General features: G+C 35.7%; 1 protein-coding gene across 5 annotated transcripts in view; it reads left to right on the top strand.

Moving 5' to 3' along the window:
• Window positions 1-17444, top strand: part of LOC134806825 (DNA-binding protein D-ETS-4) — a 64447-nt gene that overhangs the window by 35998 nt on the left and 11005 nt on the right. For 4 of the 5 annotated variants that reach the window (XM_063780217.1, XM_063780215.1, XM_063780219.1 and 1 more), the window contains exons 2-4: window positions 3520-4291; window positions 7893-8047; window positions 15089-15221. In XM_063780217.1, coding sequence (XP_063636287.1) covers window positions 3520-4291; window positions 7893-8047; window positions 15089-15221 — 1060 coding nt within the window. Of the gene's footprint in view, window positions 1-2635; window positions 2703-3519; window positions 4292-7892; window positions 8048-15088; window positions 15222-17444 lie in introns of those variants that run through there. The other variant, XM_063780216.1, reaches the window with a different exon arrangement.

The following is a 17444-nucleotide window of genomic DNA, read 5'->3' as shown; positions in this document are numbered from 1 at the left end:
CTTAATTCTAAGTAAATTATTAAGTATGTACTTCTTTATTTATTTATTAACAAATGCAATGCAATGTTTTATTTATTTTTATTATTGACAGACTATAAACTATACCTATGCACGCGACATGTAATCTGTAACCAGCACTGGTAACACGTGAATTTTGTGGAATATTTTTGAGAAAAGTACTTAGTTATGGTTTAACACTTTAAACTCTCGCGTTTTGTACACATATTTAATTACACAAACGGGTCTACCGCGATATAATTTAATTGTTTTTTCCTTTAATTCCGACGTTTCAGCTGAGTTGCACCAGCTGTGGTCACGGAAAGACTGACGTCCCAACAAATGTCAACGGAGATATTAATAAAACACCACTAAACTACCCGAAATTAGTTTATAAAAATGTTCGAGGTAGACAAAGAAATTGCAGCTACCCGTTAAAGTTTAGTTTCGGGTGGTTATAACATTTATTGGTTAACCAACCAAATAATAAACCGCCTGGATAAGTCACTGAACGACCTGACTGTAACCTACATTATTTGATCATGTAATGTTTTCATCTACCCTCAACTGGCTTAAGGAGCCATTTGAGGGTCATAGATTTTGTTTACTTTTATTTAAATACCTAAAGATACAGAGTATAAGTAAGTACCTTACAGTACATAATATATGGTCCTATTTTCCCGCACTAGTGCGTAAAATAGCACTTTTCGTGCGTAAGTCAAAAGTTTAAAGGGCCATATGTACTGTAAAACGTTGTACGATACACGTGCGAATAGGTAATTCGCAACTCGTGTCGATTTAAAACACTCCCTTCGGTCGTGTTTTAATTTATCGCCACTCGTTTCGAATTTCCTGTTTACCGCACTTGTATCGTAAATAACTATTTTTCAAGGTAGTGCCGTTATGTATGGTAGGTACCTACATCGGTACAAGCTTTGTTTAGTTTGGGGTACAACATGTGTTTTGCCATGTTTGCCGCTAATTCGGGTTTACGGTAAAAATAGGTACTTAAACTAGACGGGTTTTCTAGACAGTACTAACTTACGTGTACTGTACTTCTGTACGAACGATTATTTTATATTTTACTTTTCTTATTTTATTTTATTCGGGATGCTTACTGCCTTAATAATATACATAGGTTAGTATAGACTTATCTACTAAATGAAAATTACAAGCTTCCAAGCTAAGGTATCCATAGGTGCATTATTCTAAGGTTACACTAATTCAAAAATATTTCAACTCCGTTTCCGCGTCGCCGGCGGCGGCGCCGCGCCTCGCGCCTGCACGATCTACACAGGCTACACGTGTACGAGTCGAATTCTTCACCAAAATTGTGCGCGTGCGCGTGTAATATGACATGACCTCCACGGACATAATGATTACGCATAATCAGAGCTCAAACTGTTACTGGTCGTCAGCAATGTTGTGTGAACAGACACCTGTCAATGCGTCTGTCTATCACTAATAAACTTCTTGACTGAGACCCTGAGACGAATGCCGTACCGATGTTATTATATACATATACTTAAACTATGTTAATTGACTGTATGTACCTAAACCTTATTCTAACGCGCTTACGCTTTGTGAAGGTTATTTGTTCTATAAGATTTAAATAACACAGACTCTTTTGTTAATATTTATAAAGGTAGGTAGAGGCATAGAGGACTCTGTGAAACGCAGTTTTAGTCTGTATAGGTAGGTACTACAAATGTTGCGCAGTCTTAACACTTGCCTCTTTTGTGGCCTGGCCTTTCCGATTTTCCAACAAGCGAAGTGAGATTTAATCTTTATTTAACATGGAAACCTTTCTTCGTTGAGAGTGATCTCTTTCATTTTACATACCTTGATTCCGGCTGCTTGGAATGTCAATTAATTGAAGAAATTAGAATTAAGACGATTGCGGATGTGTGTAAACGTACCACCCATCAAGAAATAATATAAATTATGTAAGGCAGTAGAAACAATTCCACGATGTATTACCTAATAAAAACCTAATTCAATTAATAGGTAGTTGGGCGATTTAACTAGGATATAATAATTGATTTCTAATTTTCGATGATAAGCGTAATTGTTTTCAATGTTCCTTCTTAATGCTTATAGGTACTGTAGGTAACAATAAAGTAGGTAGGTACATTAATTTTGCGAAACCCTTATGCCAAAACCATTAGTTCGAGACGACAAACACTCCATGCCCCTGGAGACTATATTGTTGAACAATGTGCATAATTATTAGAAACAGTTGTTCTTTATAAGAGCCTTGCCAAAAATGTTTATAAGTATGTATATTTATTAAAAAATAGCGTTATACGTTTACCGAATTAGCGGCAGAGAGACAATTAATTTGCGAATACTGGGAAGTGTGGAATTTCTTGTCGAGTTTTGCAATTTCTTTGTTATAATACATGCAGAACTGGATATTAGTAAACTGCGCTAATACCTGCGTTTCTTTGTTTTCTCTAAAACATATTGTATACTCCAATCCGATTTTCCCACGTACGTATCGACTAACAATTGAAGCTAGTTATCGTGAGAAATATGAATACAATAGTGATTATTGCATAAAAAAGTAATGAATTTGCTCGGAAGTCGTTTTCCTGAACAGACCGGTGTGACGACTATCAATTTCGCGAAGACTGGGTATATTATAGGAGTCAGTAATGGTGGTCGTGTCGCGTAGAATGGGTCTTTGCTTGTCATTACTCAAAGTAAGTTTTAAATATTTCATACAAAGATATCAGCATGTAGATAAAGTTCAAAACAATATGTGAACCTAATGTTGTCTATTAATAAATAAATTCATTCATTCATTCATTTGCGCTATTAATACTATAACCTATTTACCTATCATTTATTTGCGACCAGGGTAGACTGAGATATTTTGATCATACCAATATGTATTATACTACAGAAATAATATCAATATGTTTTATTTCACAATCTACTGAACAAAAGATAAGGTGTATGTTCACATCCAATTATTCCGCTCTACTTTGAATTATAAAGTGCATACATTAAATTGATTAAATAGGTAACCAAATAAATATACCTATAAAATATATATTAATTCTGCACTTACATACTACCTAAATCATTTGTAAAGACGTAAAGCAAGTTCACTATCCACTCGGAATATATTTTTAGTTCGTCTTGTTTTCTTTACAACATCTGGCCATACTCGCAGAATAGTTTGACGTCGTTTTATGATGATCTCATGTATGACGATTTCTATGACGATAGATGGCTCTCCTATACATTTACATAAAACATTAGCTCTGAGATACGCCTACATAAAACCTGTAACCAGAATTCCAACTGATCACGACAATATTTAAATGAGGAAGTATTTACTAATTAGCTGAAGCAAGCAATGAGTACCTAATCAGTAACCAATATTATAAATAAGTACCTAATTAAAATCCTTAGGTACTTAAGTTAATTTCTTAGTTATTAATTTCTTTGGTGTGAAGGTAACAGAAATATATAGAATCATTGAAATAAACGGAGTTTTCATATTGTCCCCAGATGCCACAGACGGTCCCGCGGTCAGGCCTGAGCCCGCCGTCGGCGACGCAGGGCGAGCGCGCCGTGCCTGCCTCGCCCGCCGACCTGCAGCACCTGCTGCGCTACCTCGGCGCCGCCTCCCCCCCGGAACCCATGCTCCATCCCCCCGCCACACACACCAAACCACCTCCGCCTTACCCAGAAGATAACTCTTTCCTCGAGCGCCTACATGATTTCGAAGGATATCCCACACCTTCACCGTCTTCTGACGAGGGATCCATTCCCGCAGTAGCGCTCCAGCCTCCCTCGCCTTACAGCTCCTTCTCCTACTCCCCCAACGTATACATCAAAGAAGAACCCAACAGACTTTCCGTGCCAGAATTTGCTTCTCCATATCCTCTTTCTCCTTCCGGCTCCTGTGCCTCATATGGCAGCACGAATCATTATTCCTCCCCGGTTCCACAGCATGAGGAGTATATCGACATTGAAGAACTGTTAAAAGAGAATCAGATCTCCCAAGAGAATAGCCAACAGACTTTTATCACTCCCAAACTCGAAATCGAAGAGCCCAGAGACCACAACCTTTTAAGATCATTCCTTGAAGATACATCATTCCAAAAGAGGTTTAATTTGAGGCCGGTTGAATTGGATGTGAAGATGGAAGAAAGCAGTGGAGGGGCGAACACAGAAGACACACTGGTCACTTCAGAAATGGACAGAGTTATTTGTTTGGCTATCGAACAATCGAAGAGGGATGTCGACAACACGTGTAATGTTCTGGGAATCTCACCAGGTGAGTGAAATGCAGGATTAGTCAGCAGTGGCAGGGTGTCCATAACTAGGACACGATTCCCACTGGCTTGAGTTTTTAGAGATAAATTCAACACCAAACAAACAAACAAAATTTACTTTATTCATGTAGGCCTAGCAACAAGCTCTTATGAATCGTAATTAATCTTAATCTAATTATCAGAGCAATTTATTGGTGTTAATATTATCCCATAATAAAATTGGATTATTATACATATAAAATTTAACACTAAAAATTTCACAAAAGGATCGTCAAACATTAAAAAGATTGTATAAAAAAATACTAGTCTAGAAATTCTAGAATAAAATCTAAATGTCAAAAAAAAGCATAAGTAACAAAAGAAGTAGACAGTATTACATCGGAATATCCATTTCCTCATCAATAATCAAATATACCTAATAAATAAATAATCATTTCGAATAACAATTAATCCCACGTTGTAATATCATTCATGTAGTCTTGTGTGGTATAATAAGCTTTAGAAATAAGTTTACGCTTTACATAATTCTTAAATTTATTAATAGATAATTCAGTAATATGGTTTGGAAGTTTATTATAAAATCTTACACAATTACCAATGAATGATTTTTTAATTTTATGGAGCCGAGTGAAGAGCACTGCGAGCTTAACTTATGTTTATTTCTAGTATTAATATTATGAATTTCACAATTTTTCCTAAAATTTACAATATTTTTATGTACATACAGAATATTCTCATAAATGTATTGACAGTGCACTGTCATTATGTCAATTTCCTTAAATTTATCTCTAAGTGAGTCTCTATGGTTCATTTTGTATATTGCTCGAATAGCCCTCTTCTGCAGAACAAAAATGGTATTTATCTCTGAAGCACCGCCCCACAGTAAAATACCATATGCCATAATGCTATGGAAGTAACTAAAATATACTAATCGAGCTGTTTTCACATCAGTTAACTGACGGATTTTGCTCACTGCAAAAGCTGCAGAGCTCAGTCTATTCGAAAGAGTAGCAATATGGGGACCCCACTGGAGTTTAGAATCTAAAGTTATACCAAGAAAAACTGTACTATCAACTAATTCCAATTCCTCATCCTTCACAATGACACTTGTTTGCACATGCCTTACGTTACTACTAGTGACAAACTTAATACATTTAGTCTTTTTCTCATTTAACAGTAAATTATTAACATTGAACCAATTTACTACTTTGGAAATAGCATTGTTTACATCATTGTAAGCTTGTTGCTGTCGTTTGACTTTGAAAATAAGCGAGGTGTCGTCTGCGAACAATACTATATCATGGTGGGTCTTAACAAGGAATGGCAAGTCATTTATGTAGATAAGGAACAGGAAAGGCCCCAATATTGACCCCTGTGGTACACCCATAGAGACCAATGACCCAGGTGATCGCTGTCCATTCACATCGACCCTTTGTATTCTACCATTTAAGTAGGACTTAAGTAAATTCAGTGCCGATCCTCTAACTCCGTAATAATGAAGTTTCCTGACTAATGTTTCATGACAAACACAGTCGAAGGCCTTAGATAAATCACAGAAGACACCTAAAGCATCTCGTGACTCCTCCCAGGCATCGAAAATATGCTTAATTAGCTCAACACCAGCATCGGTTGTTGAGCGACCCCGTGTAAAACCAAACTGCTTATTATGCATCAAATTATTAACGTTAAAATGTCGTACTAATTGAGAAAGAACTAATTTTTCAAAAATCTTGCTAAATGTTGGTAGCACAGATATCGGTCTAAAGTTAGTGGGGTCAGAGCTGCTACCAGATTTAAATAAAGGAATTACTTTACTATGTTTCATTAGATCAGGAAACTCGCCGCAATCAACACTGTTGTTAAATATAACTACCAAGTCAGGCGCTACAATTTCTACTAAGGATTTGACAGCATGGACAGAGACTCCCCAGAGGTCATTAGTTTTTTTGACATTAATTGATTTAAACGCCTTTATTACATCTGAGGTACAAACATGTTCAAAATGAAGGTCTCCACAAAACTCTGGAGCGTTATGTTTTAATAATGTAACAGCAGATAAGGGTGATGAATTTAAATCCTTAGTTGTGGATACTGGTACCTCGGTGAAAAATTTTTCAAATTCTGTAGCTACTTCTAAATTGGAATCTATAATTTTGTTATCAATGTTTAGTTTAAGTTCTTTAATTGTATGTTTCGAGCGACCAGTCTCCACATTTATAACTTTCCAGGTTGCTTTAACAATGTCGGAACTACTTTTTATTTTCTGACTTAGATAATTTCGCTTAGCTATATGACAATCTACTTTAAACTTCTTCGAATACTCCTTCACATGTTCTTTAAATTCATCACTCTGATTAAACCGCCGTTCCTCATATAAGGCATACAGTTCACGTCTTCTTTGATGTAAGTCCGCAGTAGCCCACTCACTAAAAACTGATGCACCACTAACTACGACCGATTTTGAGGTGAATATCGCATTATAATGATCCATAAAAGTGTGAAAGAATGAATTATACATACTATTAGGACTCATATCGGAAGACAAAAAGGGTAGCGCCTGAACTAAACTTAGCTTCATTCTTTCCACGCGATCCGAGGTTACTGGTACAAAAGTTATTTGTTTTCTCATGGTATTTTTCCTTAATGCCTCAAATACCATTAATTGACCTAAGTGGTCTGATTCTAAATTGCTGATAACTTTTTTAGCAATAGGAAAAACATCTGTGAAAATATTATCTATACAGGTTGCACTAGTAGCAGTCACTCTAGTGGGCTCCATAAACATGTGGTTGAGATTACAAGATTTAAAAAGATTCAATAATCTACAAGACATTGTTGAATTTTCCATAATATTTACATTAAAGTCGCCGCATATAACCACCTTATCCAGCAACCTGGAAAAAGCAAGCCAAATAAGCTTCGGCTTGCCCAACCGATGTAATCGACTCGCCGCTACTGTTAGTTAGTCACCTCGAAACAGATTATTGTTTCTCCTGTAACTCATGTCTTCACTTGCTGTATAATACTTATAACCTAATCTAGCGATGCAAATTACGCTTTAAAACCATCATGTACTCGTAAGCTGACGTCAGTCATTGTCAAAAAAATTCCACGTAGACGCCAAGCGCCTAAGTACACAGTGATGATAATGATAATATAAAGGTTTTCTACGAACTGGCCGATTACGTAAGCTGTCAACTGTAGGCTACTGATCGACTTGATGATTAAGAGAACTGCTTTTTTAAATCAATTTTGATTTGTGATAAAAACATGACAAAAAACGTTTACAGTTAATTAACAAACCCAAATTTGAAGATGATTTCATCGTTTCGTTTTTAATTTATATCGGCACATTGCTGTCTTCTTTTAAAATTAAAAATCATGTAGTTTAGGAACCTAACACGAATAATTTGAATTTGTTCTTTGTCCATTAGTTCAGTAATAAATAATAATAATTATATTATTACCCTTGAGTTTGACCACTAATAACCATATTGTATTTAATAATATTAAATGGACCCAATTGTTAGACGAAGAGTTTCTTCGTCATACTGCCTGTAATATTATAAAGTCATGATTCTAATGCAGATTTTTGTTCGACAGATCCAATGGTTTGGAGTACAGAAAACGTAAAGGCTTGGGTGGCGTTCACGCTCCAGACGTTCAACTTGCCGATGGTACCGACGGAGTACTTCGCGATGGAAGGTGCCGCGCTAATGGGACTTACAGAAGAAGATTTCAACCGGAGAGCACCTCAGGTATAATCTTTTTAGACCATTTTAACCCCATTCAACAAGGAATAAGGTTAAAAATTCAATACAATGCAATGTGGCTCTAACTTATTTTGTAATGTAAGTAGGTAAGTAACTGGTTGGCGGCTACGAGAACAAAAGCAGATAATAGGATATTAGGATTATATCCATAATACAATGCACATTAGTCAGATCACAGATATTAAGTACTGTTTGTTCATTTTATGAGACAATAATGTAAATGTTAAAATATTTGGGCTGGGCGCGTTAATCGGCTGACCCCGAACGAGAGCGTGGGGTTCAAAGTCTTTAATAACATTACTTATCGGGTATTAATGATAATACAATCGAACTCATTTAGGTATTATAGTATAATTTAGGTATTATATTATAGGTACTTAATAGTCACTCACACGTGACTTTCACCGAGTAGTAGGTACGCCGTTAAACACTTGCTAGTAAAGATCAGCATTTTTACAATTTTTCACTCCCTTAGGTATTGAATAAAAAAAAACGTTTACAAGTTACATCATTGAATAATATGTAAGTATTAAACTATATTTAAAATTTTAAGATTACTATATTTAAAATATTCAACAGTTGTGTCTATATACAGACATGAATTTTGTCATTATTAAAGTTTTACATAAAATAGGTAGGTAGACTTTAGCTTCTCTATTTTCGCAAAGAAAAATAATATAGGCGCATCGCATAGACGCCACGCCAAGAGAATTAAAGTTCAGGTTCTACAAAAATGCGCTAATAGGTATTTTAAGTAAAACCTGCCACATAATACTTAGAACTTGTGACATCATAACGAAAATCATAATCGTAATCAGAATCGGTCTCATAGGTTATAACTTATAATTTATTATTAACACATTTATTACATTAAATAATACAATTTTAAACGTATTTAAAAACAGTTGTACGGTAGAAAGAAGAGAAATCTAATCTTCAAGGATGGGTATTCCACAGCCGTCTTCAGATCCAAATCTTTCTATCCTTCTTCTCGTTCCTCTAATTTTTAGAGAGACCGCTCTAACTTATAATTTATCATTTTAAAGTAGGTAGGTATGTATTGCGAGTTTAAAGAATGTTATCTTATAAGTTGACGAAATATTGTAATCTCTGTGAAATAAGTCGCAAGTCCTGACCCTGAACATTTGTAAACAAAAACTGTCATCACTACTTACCTACTCATAGCTGTCATACTGATTGAGGAGGTAGTAGGTATTTTCTAATTTATCAATGTAACGAAAACTAATCTTTTACAATGTAAAATAAATAGTTAGGCTCACTACCTGTGTAAATAGTTTTACCTATAATAGATGAATTTATTAAATGCGTGCCTCAAACTTAATTATTGACATTAATATCATATGCGTAGTTGACAGTCACTGTGATCAATTGATCATATTAACCTATGTACCTGTGGGGTTTTTGTCGAGGTCGAGGGTGAGTTTCTTGGACGAGAGTTCTTTCTTTTTTACTATTTGTGAAAGATACTAGTTTATTTTAAAAATAGTTTATGTGAGGTTCTTAAATTTTATACTTTTATCTAAGATATTTGAATATCACCATAAAGCAGACCATTATTTTTTTACATTAAAATATAATAATATCGTTTTAATTCGTGCCGCATCCTAAAATGTGCTCCTTAGATCATCACATCACATCACCTGAATGTAATTGCTTCCTAAAGTTTTTCGTTAGATATTACATCACCCGTTGCTGCCCGAGTTTTGACATGTGATCTAATTTGGCATTTGTAGAATTTCAACATACGATTTGAATTCAAATTCTAAATTATTTATTTGTTAAACATAGGTAAGTACAGCCAAGTGTAAAAATATGGGTGCACAAATCATCTCAAAAATATGTCCCGTAGTTCTTAAGACAGCAAATTAAGAACTATGGGACATATTTTTTGAGTAAGTTGTCTACACCCATATTTTTACACTTGAATGACTGTACAACAGTAGGTCTTAAATGTATAATACAGTATCACTATGCTTCGCCACATGGCACACAAATAGCTACAGAGTACACGTAGCATGCAATTATAAACTAAATCTTAATTAATATTAAAATATACACGACAAATTAAAATGGTAATGAAATTTCCTGAGTCTAACAAAAAATCTTGAATAGAGTAGTAGGTTCATACTTAATACTTGTCGGCGAAAACAATAAGTTCTCTTTGACAGTAGGCTTGCATCAAATTCAAATATAAAGCCCTATTTAGACGGTTCAAGAACTTGCATGCAATATTCGATAAATTGCTAACCACAGAGTACAACTAATTCAGTCGATCGACCAAATCCCGCCATGCTATAGGTACCTCACGAAAATCGCATGCAAATTCTTGAACCGTCTAAATAGAGATTATGCAAATGTAGATGAAGGCGTGTACTAAAGTAGGAGCGCATTAAGTATTTAATTTCGCTTAATTATTTAATAAATAGATAAAGCTTTTAATCCGGAGCAAAGAAGGAAAATGAGATATATTATTTTGAGATTCACTTCAATTGTTTATAAAGATTCCGATGCACCTTTTCCTTTGGTACATCACTCTAGGCTCTTCACTATCTCAACTATACAGGGTGTCCCTAGCCATTGGACAAAGCCAAAATGTACATATGCATTAGGGTATTGAGAACCAGTATAGAAAGTATCATAACAATCGGTGTAGCGGTTACGAAGAAATTAACAAATTACGATTTTTTTACTTTGGAGCAACCTGTATGTGTTAGTAGCTCCCGAAGTTATAAATAGTATGAAACCTTCTTCGACCGTTTTGATTATCTTTTTTATTTATGACATTAATAAGATTCGGACTTTTGACAAATGCCGCACATTTTCCAACAAATTGTCAAAAGCACTGCCAATGATTAATACAGTATGTTTCTTTTTGTTGTCGATTATTGGAAATAACTTTTGTTTGATAATTTATTTTTTTATCTTTTGATCTAATTAAAAAAATATTACCGTTAGAGCATTTCTAAGAAGTAACCCTACGTGGGATTTTAGGGTTTGTCCAATGGCTCATGTCACCCTGTATACATTGACCATGCAGGAATACTACCTAGAATAGCAGTGTTGATCGTACTACGACTGTACCTAATTTAGTATATTACAAGGAATATCAATGCCGTATGTAGGCTAAAATGAACTTTTTAATGTTTATTTAAATTTGTTGTAGGTTAAAATAAGCTTTTTAATCTTTATTTAAAATTGCCTGTACCTATTACTAGCTTCAGGCCCTAAAAAACGAACACTACACGACTATCATATACGGGACCAATTTAGGCTTGTGTTGTAATGTAAAAGGCACCGATGCAATTGTCCCGGTTTCATTACGTCACTAGTTAAGGAAATCCGTTAAGGAAATCGGGCATTATGCAAGTGATTACGCTGTGCACACTACAAACACGCTGTGATCGGCTGGAATGCAATATTTGAGGAAAAGTCTTTTAAGGAGTTGTGAGTGTGACACTGATGTGGGAATCGTTGCTCTCAAAACTGTATATCTTTTACCGGGGCTTTTTGATCTTAGTCTATTATTATCATTAAATTATTTAGGTGATGCATTGCTTTGGTCTGAAATATACGAGTTATTCTCGGTGACTTCAATAACGCTAAACAATTCCACTTACTCATACTTACCTCTGTGTAAGGGAAAATACCTAGTTTTTTTTTTGGGCAACGCAAAGGAATCGCCTAAATGAATTTTAATAAAGAAATTGACATAGGTATATACTGATGGCATCAACGCAGCCGCAATAATGTCGCAACCGCTAATGCACCTGCAGTTGCCATCCGAGCGTCACCTTTAGCATTTATCGGAAAATATGTGGGTTAATCAACTTTTAAATGTCCACATGATGAAATTATGGATTTTTATTTTTATTTGTTATTTTCCATATTTATATATTTTATTTAAAAGAGATAATTTTCTCTTGTTTATGATTATGTATAAAGCAGAACTGTTTCTTTATGAATTTAGTGAATATGACGAAAACAATACACCAGCCCAAATCTGCCCTGTCCCCTGGACCACTATCCAAAAGTATTTTTAAACATACGAGACATCAATTATTGTTTAAACAATTATTTTAATTACATTAATTAAACAATGCTGTATAATTTTTTAACTTTATATTATGGCATATACTCACGAAATTTCACTCTATAACCCTAAAAATTTTCCCTTGGACAACTCTTATTTCACATAATCGGAATTTGTTAATTAAAACGCGAAATAGTTATAGTAATGTAAGAAAATTGCTCCTGCTACTTTGTTTTATATTGTGTTATTGTATCTTTAAGAAAAATATGAATTGCTCTTTAATTTACAAAGAAGAAAATAAAGATATCTGTTTTTCAATTTAGGGACAACTTAGTTGTCCCATAGACATATCTGGTTGTCCAAAGAAAATATTAATAATAAATCTTAAAGAGGGTACTAAATGAAACAAATTTAATAAAATATCAGAAAGCACCAACATATATATGTATGTTAGTGCTTTCTGATACTTTATTGAATTTGTTTCAGACCCTATAAAAAATCTTATCACATCGTTTTTGTCCAAGAGACAATCAAAATATCCTACGGACAACCACTTCCGTTGTCCAAGTGACTAGTTGTCAGAGGGACTTATCTAAAACTTTGAGCCGTATAATAAATACTAAAGATTTTTTGTGTTTATTTCACCCTTACGGTAAAATATATGTGAAATAGTATCTGGTACAATACAATTTATTGTAATATGTTAAGTATTTATGGATTTATGTCAGTGGTCCGATGGACATATAATAAAGCCACCCACACTCTCCAACAGTACTCGACCGACTGACGCCGCGAGTTTCGTGTAGTAAAAATGGCGAGTAGGCCTATCTGCTTACCAGCACCTTGAACTTGTCGTCCAGTATCTTGCTACGTTATATATATTTAGATTTCATAACTAATTTATGGTTGTCCAGTTGACCTACATGACGTGGATAATTCAAGGGACAAAATTTAAATGCAAGAAATTCATAAACCGTTACATGCAAATATAACAAATCGGTATATTTTATTGATGAAACTTATCCATAAAAATGATTATGTGTTTAAATATCAATTCCACAACAGTATTTTTTTCATAATACAAAGTTTTATGGTGCACTGTTGCAAGGGGACAATCTGTCCTACTATGGAAAACCAACTTTTGGTCTGTTGGACAACCAATAAAGAACGGGTAAATTGTAAACAAAATGAAATGTTTTGTAATAAAATGTTAGAAAATATTAATAGGAACATAAAGGAATACTAAAAAAACTCATACTTTTATATAAATTTGTATTATCGATCAGGGACTCTGTACGTGTGACGCTGAACACTTAAAATAAATAAATATTATAGGACATTCTTACACAGATTGACTAAGTCCCCCAGTAAGCTCAAGGCTTGGCAAGGCTTGTGTTGTGGGTACTCAGACAACGATATATATAATATATAAATATACACTTAAAAGTTGATTCACCCATGTATGTTCGACGTGACTTAAAAAATTAAAGGGTATAAAACAACACTACCTAACAGGTGTTACTAAACGAAGTAGCTCAAATAATTACATAACTCGACCAATCAACGAGCAAGTAACTTGAACGAAGCGACTAATCGGCCAGCAGCCAGAGGTACTCGCTCAAGTGCACGCGCAAGTCGCAACTGACTTTCTCCGCCGAAGAAAGCGAGGCAACTAACCTCACTTATTTGCCGATGTTTTATACGCCCTTAAATGCACTTTCAAGGTCGTAACTTTTATTTTATGCGTTTTAAATATATGGTGTATACGACTATAAAGATATACCTACGTTAAACCTATGCACATTATTTTAGTAGTCTCAGAAACTACTACTTATAATAAATAAGGTAGGCTAGTCTAGTAGGTTCTTTTGCGTAGACTTCTTTTGCATAGCTAAATAATTGGTAGCTTAGATAGGTACTTACTATAATATAACACATTCTAAGGTTTCATAGGACGTAAGAGTTATTTAAAAATGCATACATATAGATAGAGGTACTCACACAATTTAGACTGACCCATGAAAAGACGAAGAGTGGGTAGGTATGTAATAATTAATATACAGTTTTGGGATGCCATATGACAGTCGTTAAATGTTGGTACGCACGTTTTGTACAATGTACTTATACAGTCACGCTCCGTGATTGTTTCATGAGCCATTTAGGGTTCTAGCTAAATTGGACATTCAATAGTGTGGGCGCGGCAGGCCCAGGCGGAGATGGCGGGACGACTTAATTGACGCCTTCCTTAACAACTGGCCGGAAGAAGCGCTAAATCGGGAGTTATGGAAAACCAGGGGAAAAGCCTTTGCCCAGCAGTGCGACACTCAAATATGCTAAGAAAAAAATACACATATTTAATTGCACAAACGGGTCTACCGCGATATAATTTCATTGTTTTTACCTTTAATTTAATATGTGTACAAAACGCGAGAGTTTAAAGTGTTATAAAAAAAATACAATAGTTGACGACCTCTTCTCCATACAACGTCATCATTTTCCTCCCTAATATATTTACACAATTTAATGCATGCAATAATAATTTCAGCCTATAATCCTATATACGTCCTACTGCTGAGCACAGGCATCCTCTCATGCGCGAGAGGGCTTGGGCTATAGTCTCCACGCTAGCCCAATGCGGATTGTGTTTGTGATTGTGTGTGGGATCGTGTAAAATTATTTTCTGTAATTATATATAAATATCCAGATAGGAAAATAAGGACTACATTTGTATGGAGATGCGGTCATTCTTTTTCCACTTTAATGGGCCATTCCGTCACAAATTAAATATATACTTACACAATATTTATACCCTTAAATTAGGTAAACTTCTACAACTTTAAATATTAGAATTCAATATCCATCATCTGTAGAGACAAAATTATAGTTTCCAAATTCATCTTCTATTACCTATTCTCTCACTGGTATCTTATATTTACCGTGCATATCGAGAGAGCTAACAATGCTTTGTTTTCCAGGCTGGCAGCACACTATACGCGCAGTTAGAAATCTGGAAGGCAGCGAGCCACGAGGCGTGGCGGCAGCAATGGGCTGAGTCGCAGCCGTCGCCAACGCCCGCGCCTGTGCCGTCCGCCGATGACATGAGCGAAGGTATGTTCCTATATATATGTTATATGTTGCTACCCAAAAAACGCTCTCAGAAATTATCATTTTAAAACTCTGACCATTTAAATTGAACCAGAAGCAGCAACAGCTCGTATATTGCGTGTTATTTCTTATAGGAGCTAGGCACCCCGTGTGTTCCGTTTCATACGTTCTGATGGTATTTACAATAGAAATGCATTGATATTTTTTCTATAAATTCAATTACCTAATTGAAACTATAAATTCAATCACAGTTCAAAAAAATTGTGTACCATTAGGTAGGGGAGCGGGGGGCTTGTTGTAACAGTTTTAAGAAAAAGGCCTGTATTGTCTAAAATATGTATAATTTTATGATTCTGAGTATGAGGGTTTGTAAAGTATTTATTTAAGCACTAATTCCGATTACAAAATAATTTTAAATGTTATCTTTTACACCAGACACTTTTTGAAAAACTGGGAGTTGTTACAACTTACCCCGTAATTGGGGCTTGTTGTAACAGTTTTAGGAAAAAGGCCTGTATTGTCTAAAATATGTATGATTCTGAGTATGAGGGTTTGTAATCTAAGCACTAATTCCGATTACAAAATAATTTTAAATGTTTACGCATCTTTTACACCAGACACTTTTTGAAAAACTGGGAGTTGTTACAACTTACCCCGTAATTTTTTTTCAATACCTGGTCGAAACAGAGCTTGTATGCACATCCACTCGCTTCGATGTCTGGCGGGGCAATGGCGGTGTTTACGTTATTCCTCGAATTATAAGAAAGTCATTCAGCAAAAAAAAAATTAAAAGGTTTTTAATTCCCCGTCAAAATTGAGCGTTACTACTTACCCCTGTTACATTAAGCCCCCGGCTCCCCTACTAAATGCTCTTGTCTCTAACACTTAACCACTCTTAACATATCTAGTAAATTTAGCCTGAGTTTGAAACTGCCAGTGCCACAAAATTGTAAGAGACGAGGATTCATGAAGAGAAAGGCTTTTAATAGTAGTGGGTATTCGAACAGAAAATCATTGTGTATGCATGAGATAGGACGTGTTATAAATATGTATGAACTGCAGGATCTTAAATCTTAATAAACAAAGATGGAGGACCCAAGTACAGTCAAGTGTAAAAATATGGGTGCATACAACTTACTGAAAAATATGTAAGAGCTATGGGACATATTTTTGAGTATGATGAGTGCACCCATATTTTTACACTTGACTGCACCTACTAATGTAAGTTCTCAATTCGTTGGAATCTTTTGACATTGGAAATGTCTTTTCGTTCGCTCCAGTATACGGTCCGATTTCACGAAAAAGTGCGATCCCCTTATATCTCGGAAAGTTGTGAAGATATGATATTAAAAAATAGGCTCAAAAGACGCATAATCACGAGAGCTGTAAGGTGCAAAAATAATTATACGAGAAAGTCAAAAAAAAAAAAGTTATGGTCGAAATAGTGAAAATAAAATTCAATTTTTTTCGAATTTTTGATTTTGGTGCTCGATAATTTGGAAACAAAGAATGATATCAAAAATTTGAGAAAAACGGCTCTGGACAATTTAGTCAGCTACAATTTGAGCCTAAAACAAAGACGATCGGGTTAAGGGTTTGCCCTGTAGCCTAACCTTAAAATAGTCAAAAAGTCAGAACGACATTTTTCACAGGACATTTATGACTTCATATATGTTTCGCAGAGTTCGTTATCGGTGTTTGTTGTTAATTATCGGGATTATGACGGCAGAATAACACTTGCACTGCGTGGGCTTTCAAAATCGCTGCAGATTTTTCTTGGTCTAACTTATATCCTGTTTGAGACGGGCGTAGATAACGCACTATTCGACAATCTATGCATTCTTGTGGTGGTGGAAATAGAAATAGAGGCAGAGGCAGAGGCAGAGGCAGAGGCAGAGGCAGAGGCAGAGGCAGAGGCAGAGGCAGAGGCAGAGGCAGAGGCAGAGGCAGAGGCAGAGGCAGAGGCAGAGGCAGAGGCAGAGGCAGAGGCAGAGGCAGAGGCAGAGGCAGAGGCAGAGGCAGAGGCAGAGGCAGAGGCAGAGGCAGAGGCAGAGGCAGAGGCAGAGGCAGAGGCAGAGGCAGAGGCAGAGGCAGAGGCAGAGGCAGAGGCAGAGGCAGAGGCAGAGGCAGAGGCAGAGGCAGAGGCAGAGGCAGAGGCAGAGGCAGAGGCAGAGGCAGAGGCAGAGGCAGAGGCAGAGGGAGAGGCAGAGGGAGAGGGAGAGGGAG

Source organism: Cydia splendana, chromosome 3 (assembly GCF_910591565.1).
Source record: "Cydia splendana chromosome 3, ilCydSple1.2, whole genome shotgun sequence".
NCBI lineage: Eukaryota > Metazoa > Arthropoda > Insecta > Lepidoptera > Tortricidae > Cydia > Cydia splendana.
The sequence above is the reverse complement of the archived record's forward strand: the minus strand, read 5'-3'. Positions and strand labels throughout refer to the sequence as shown.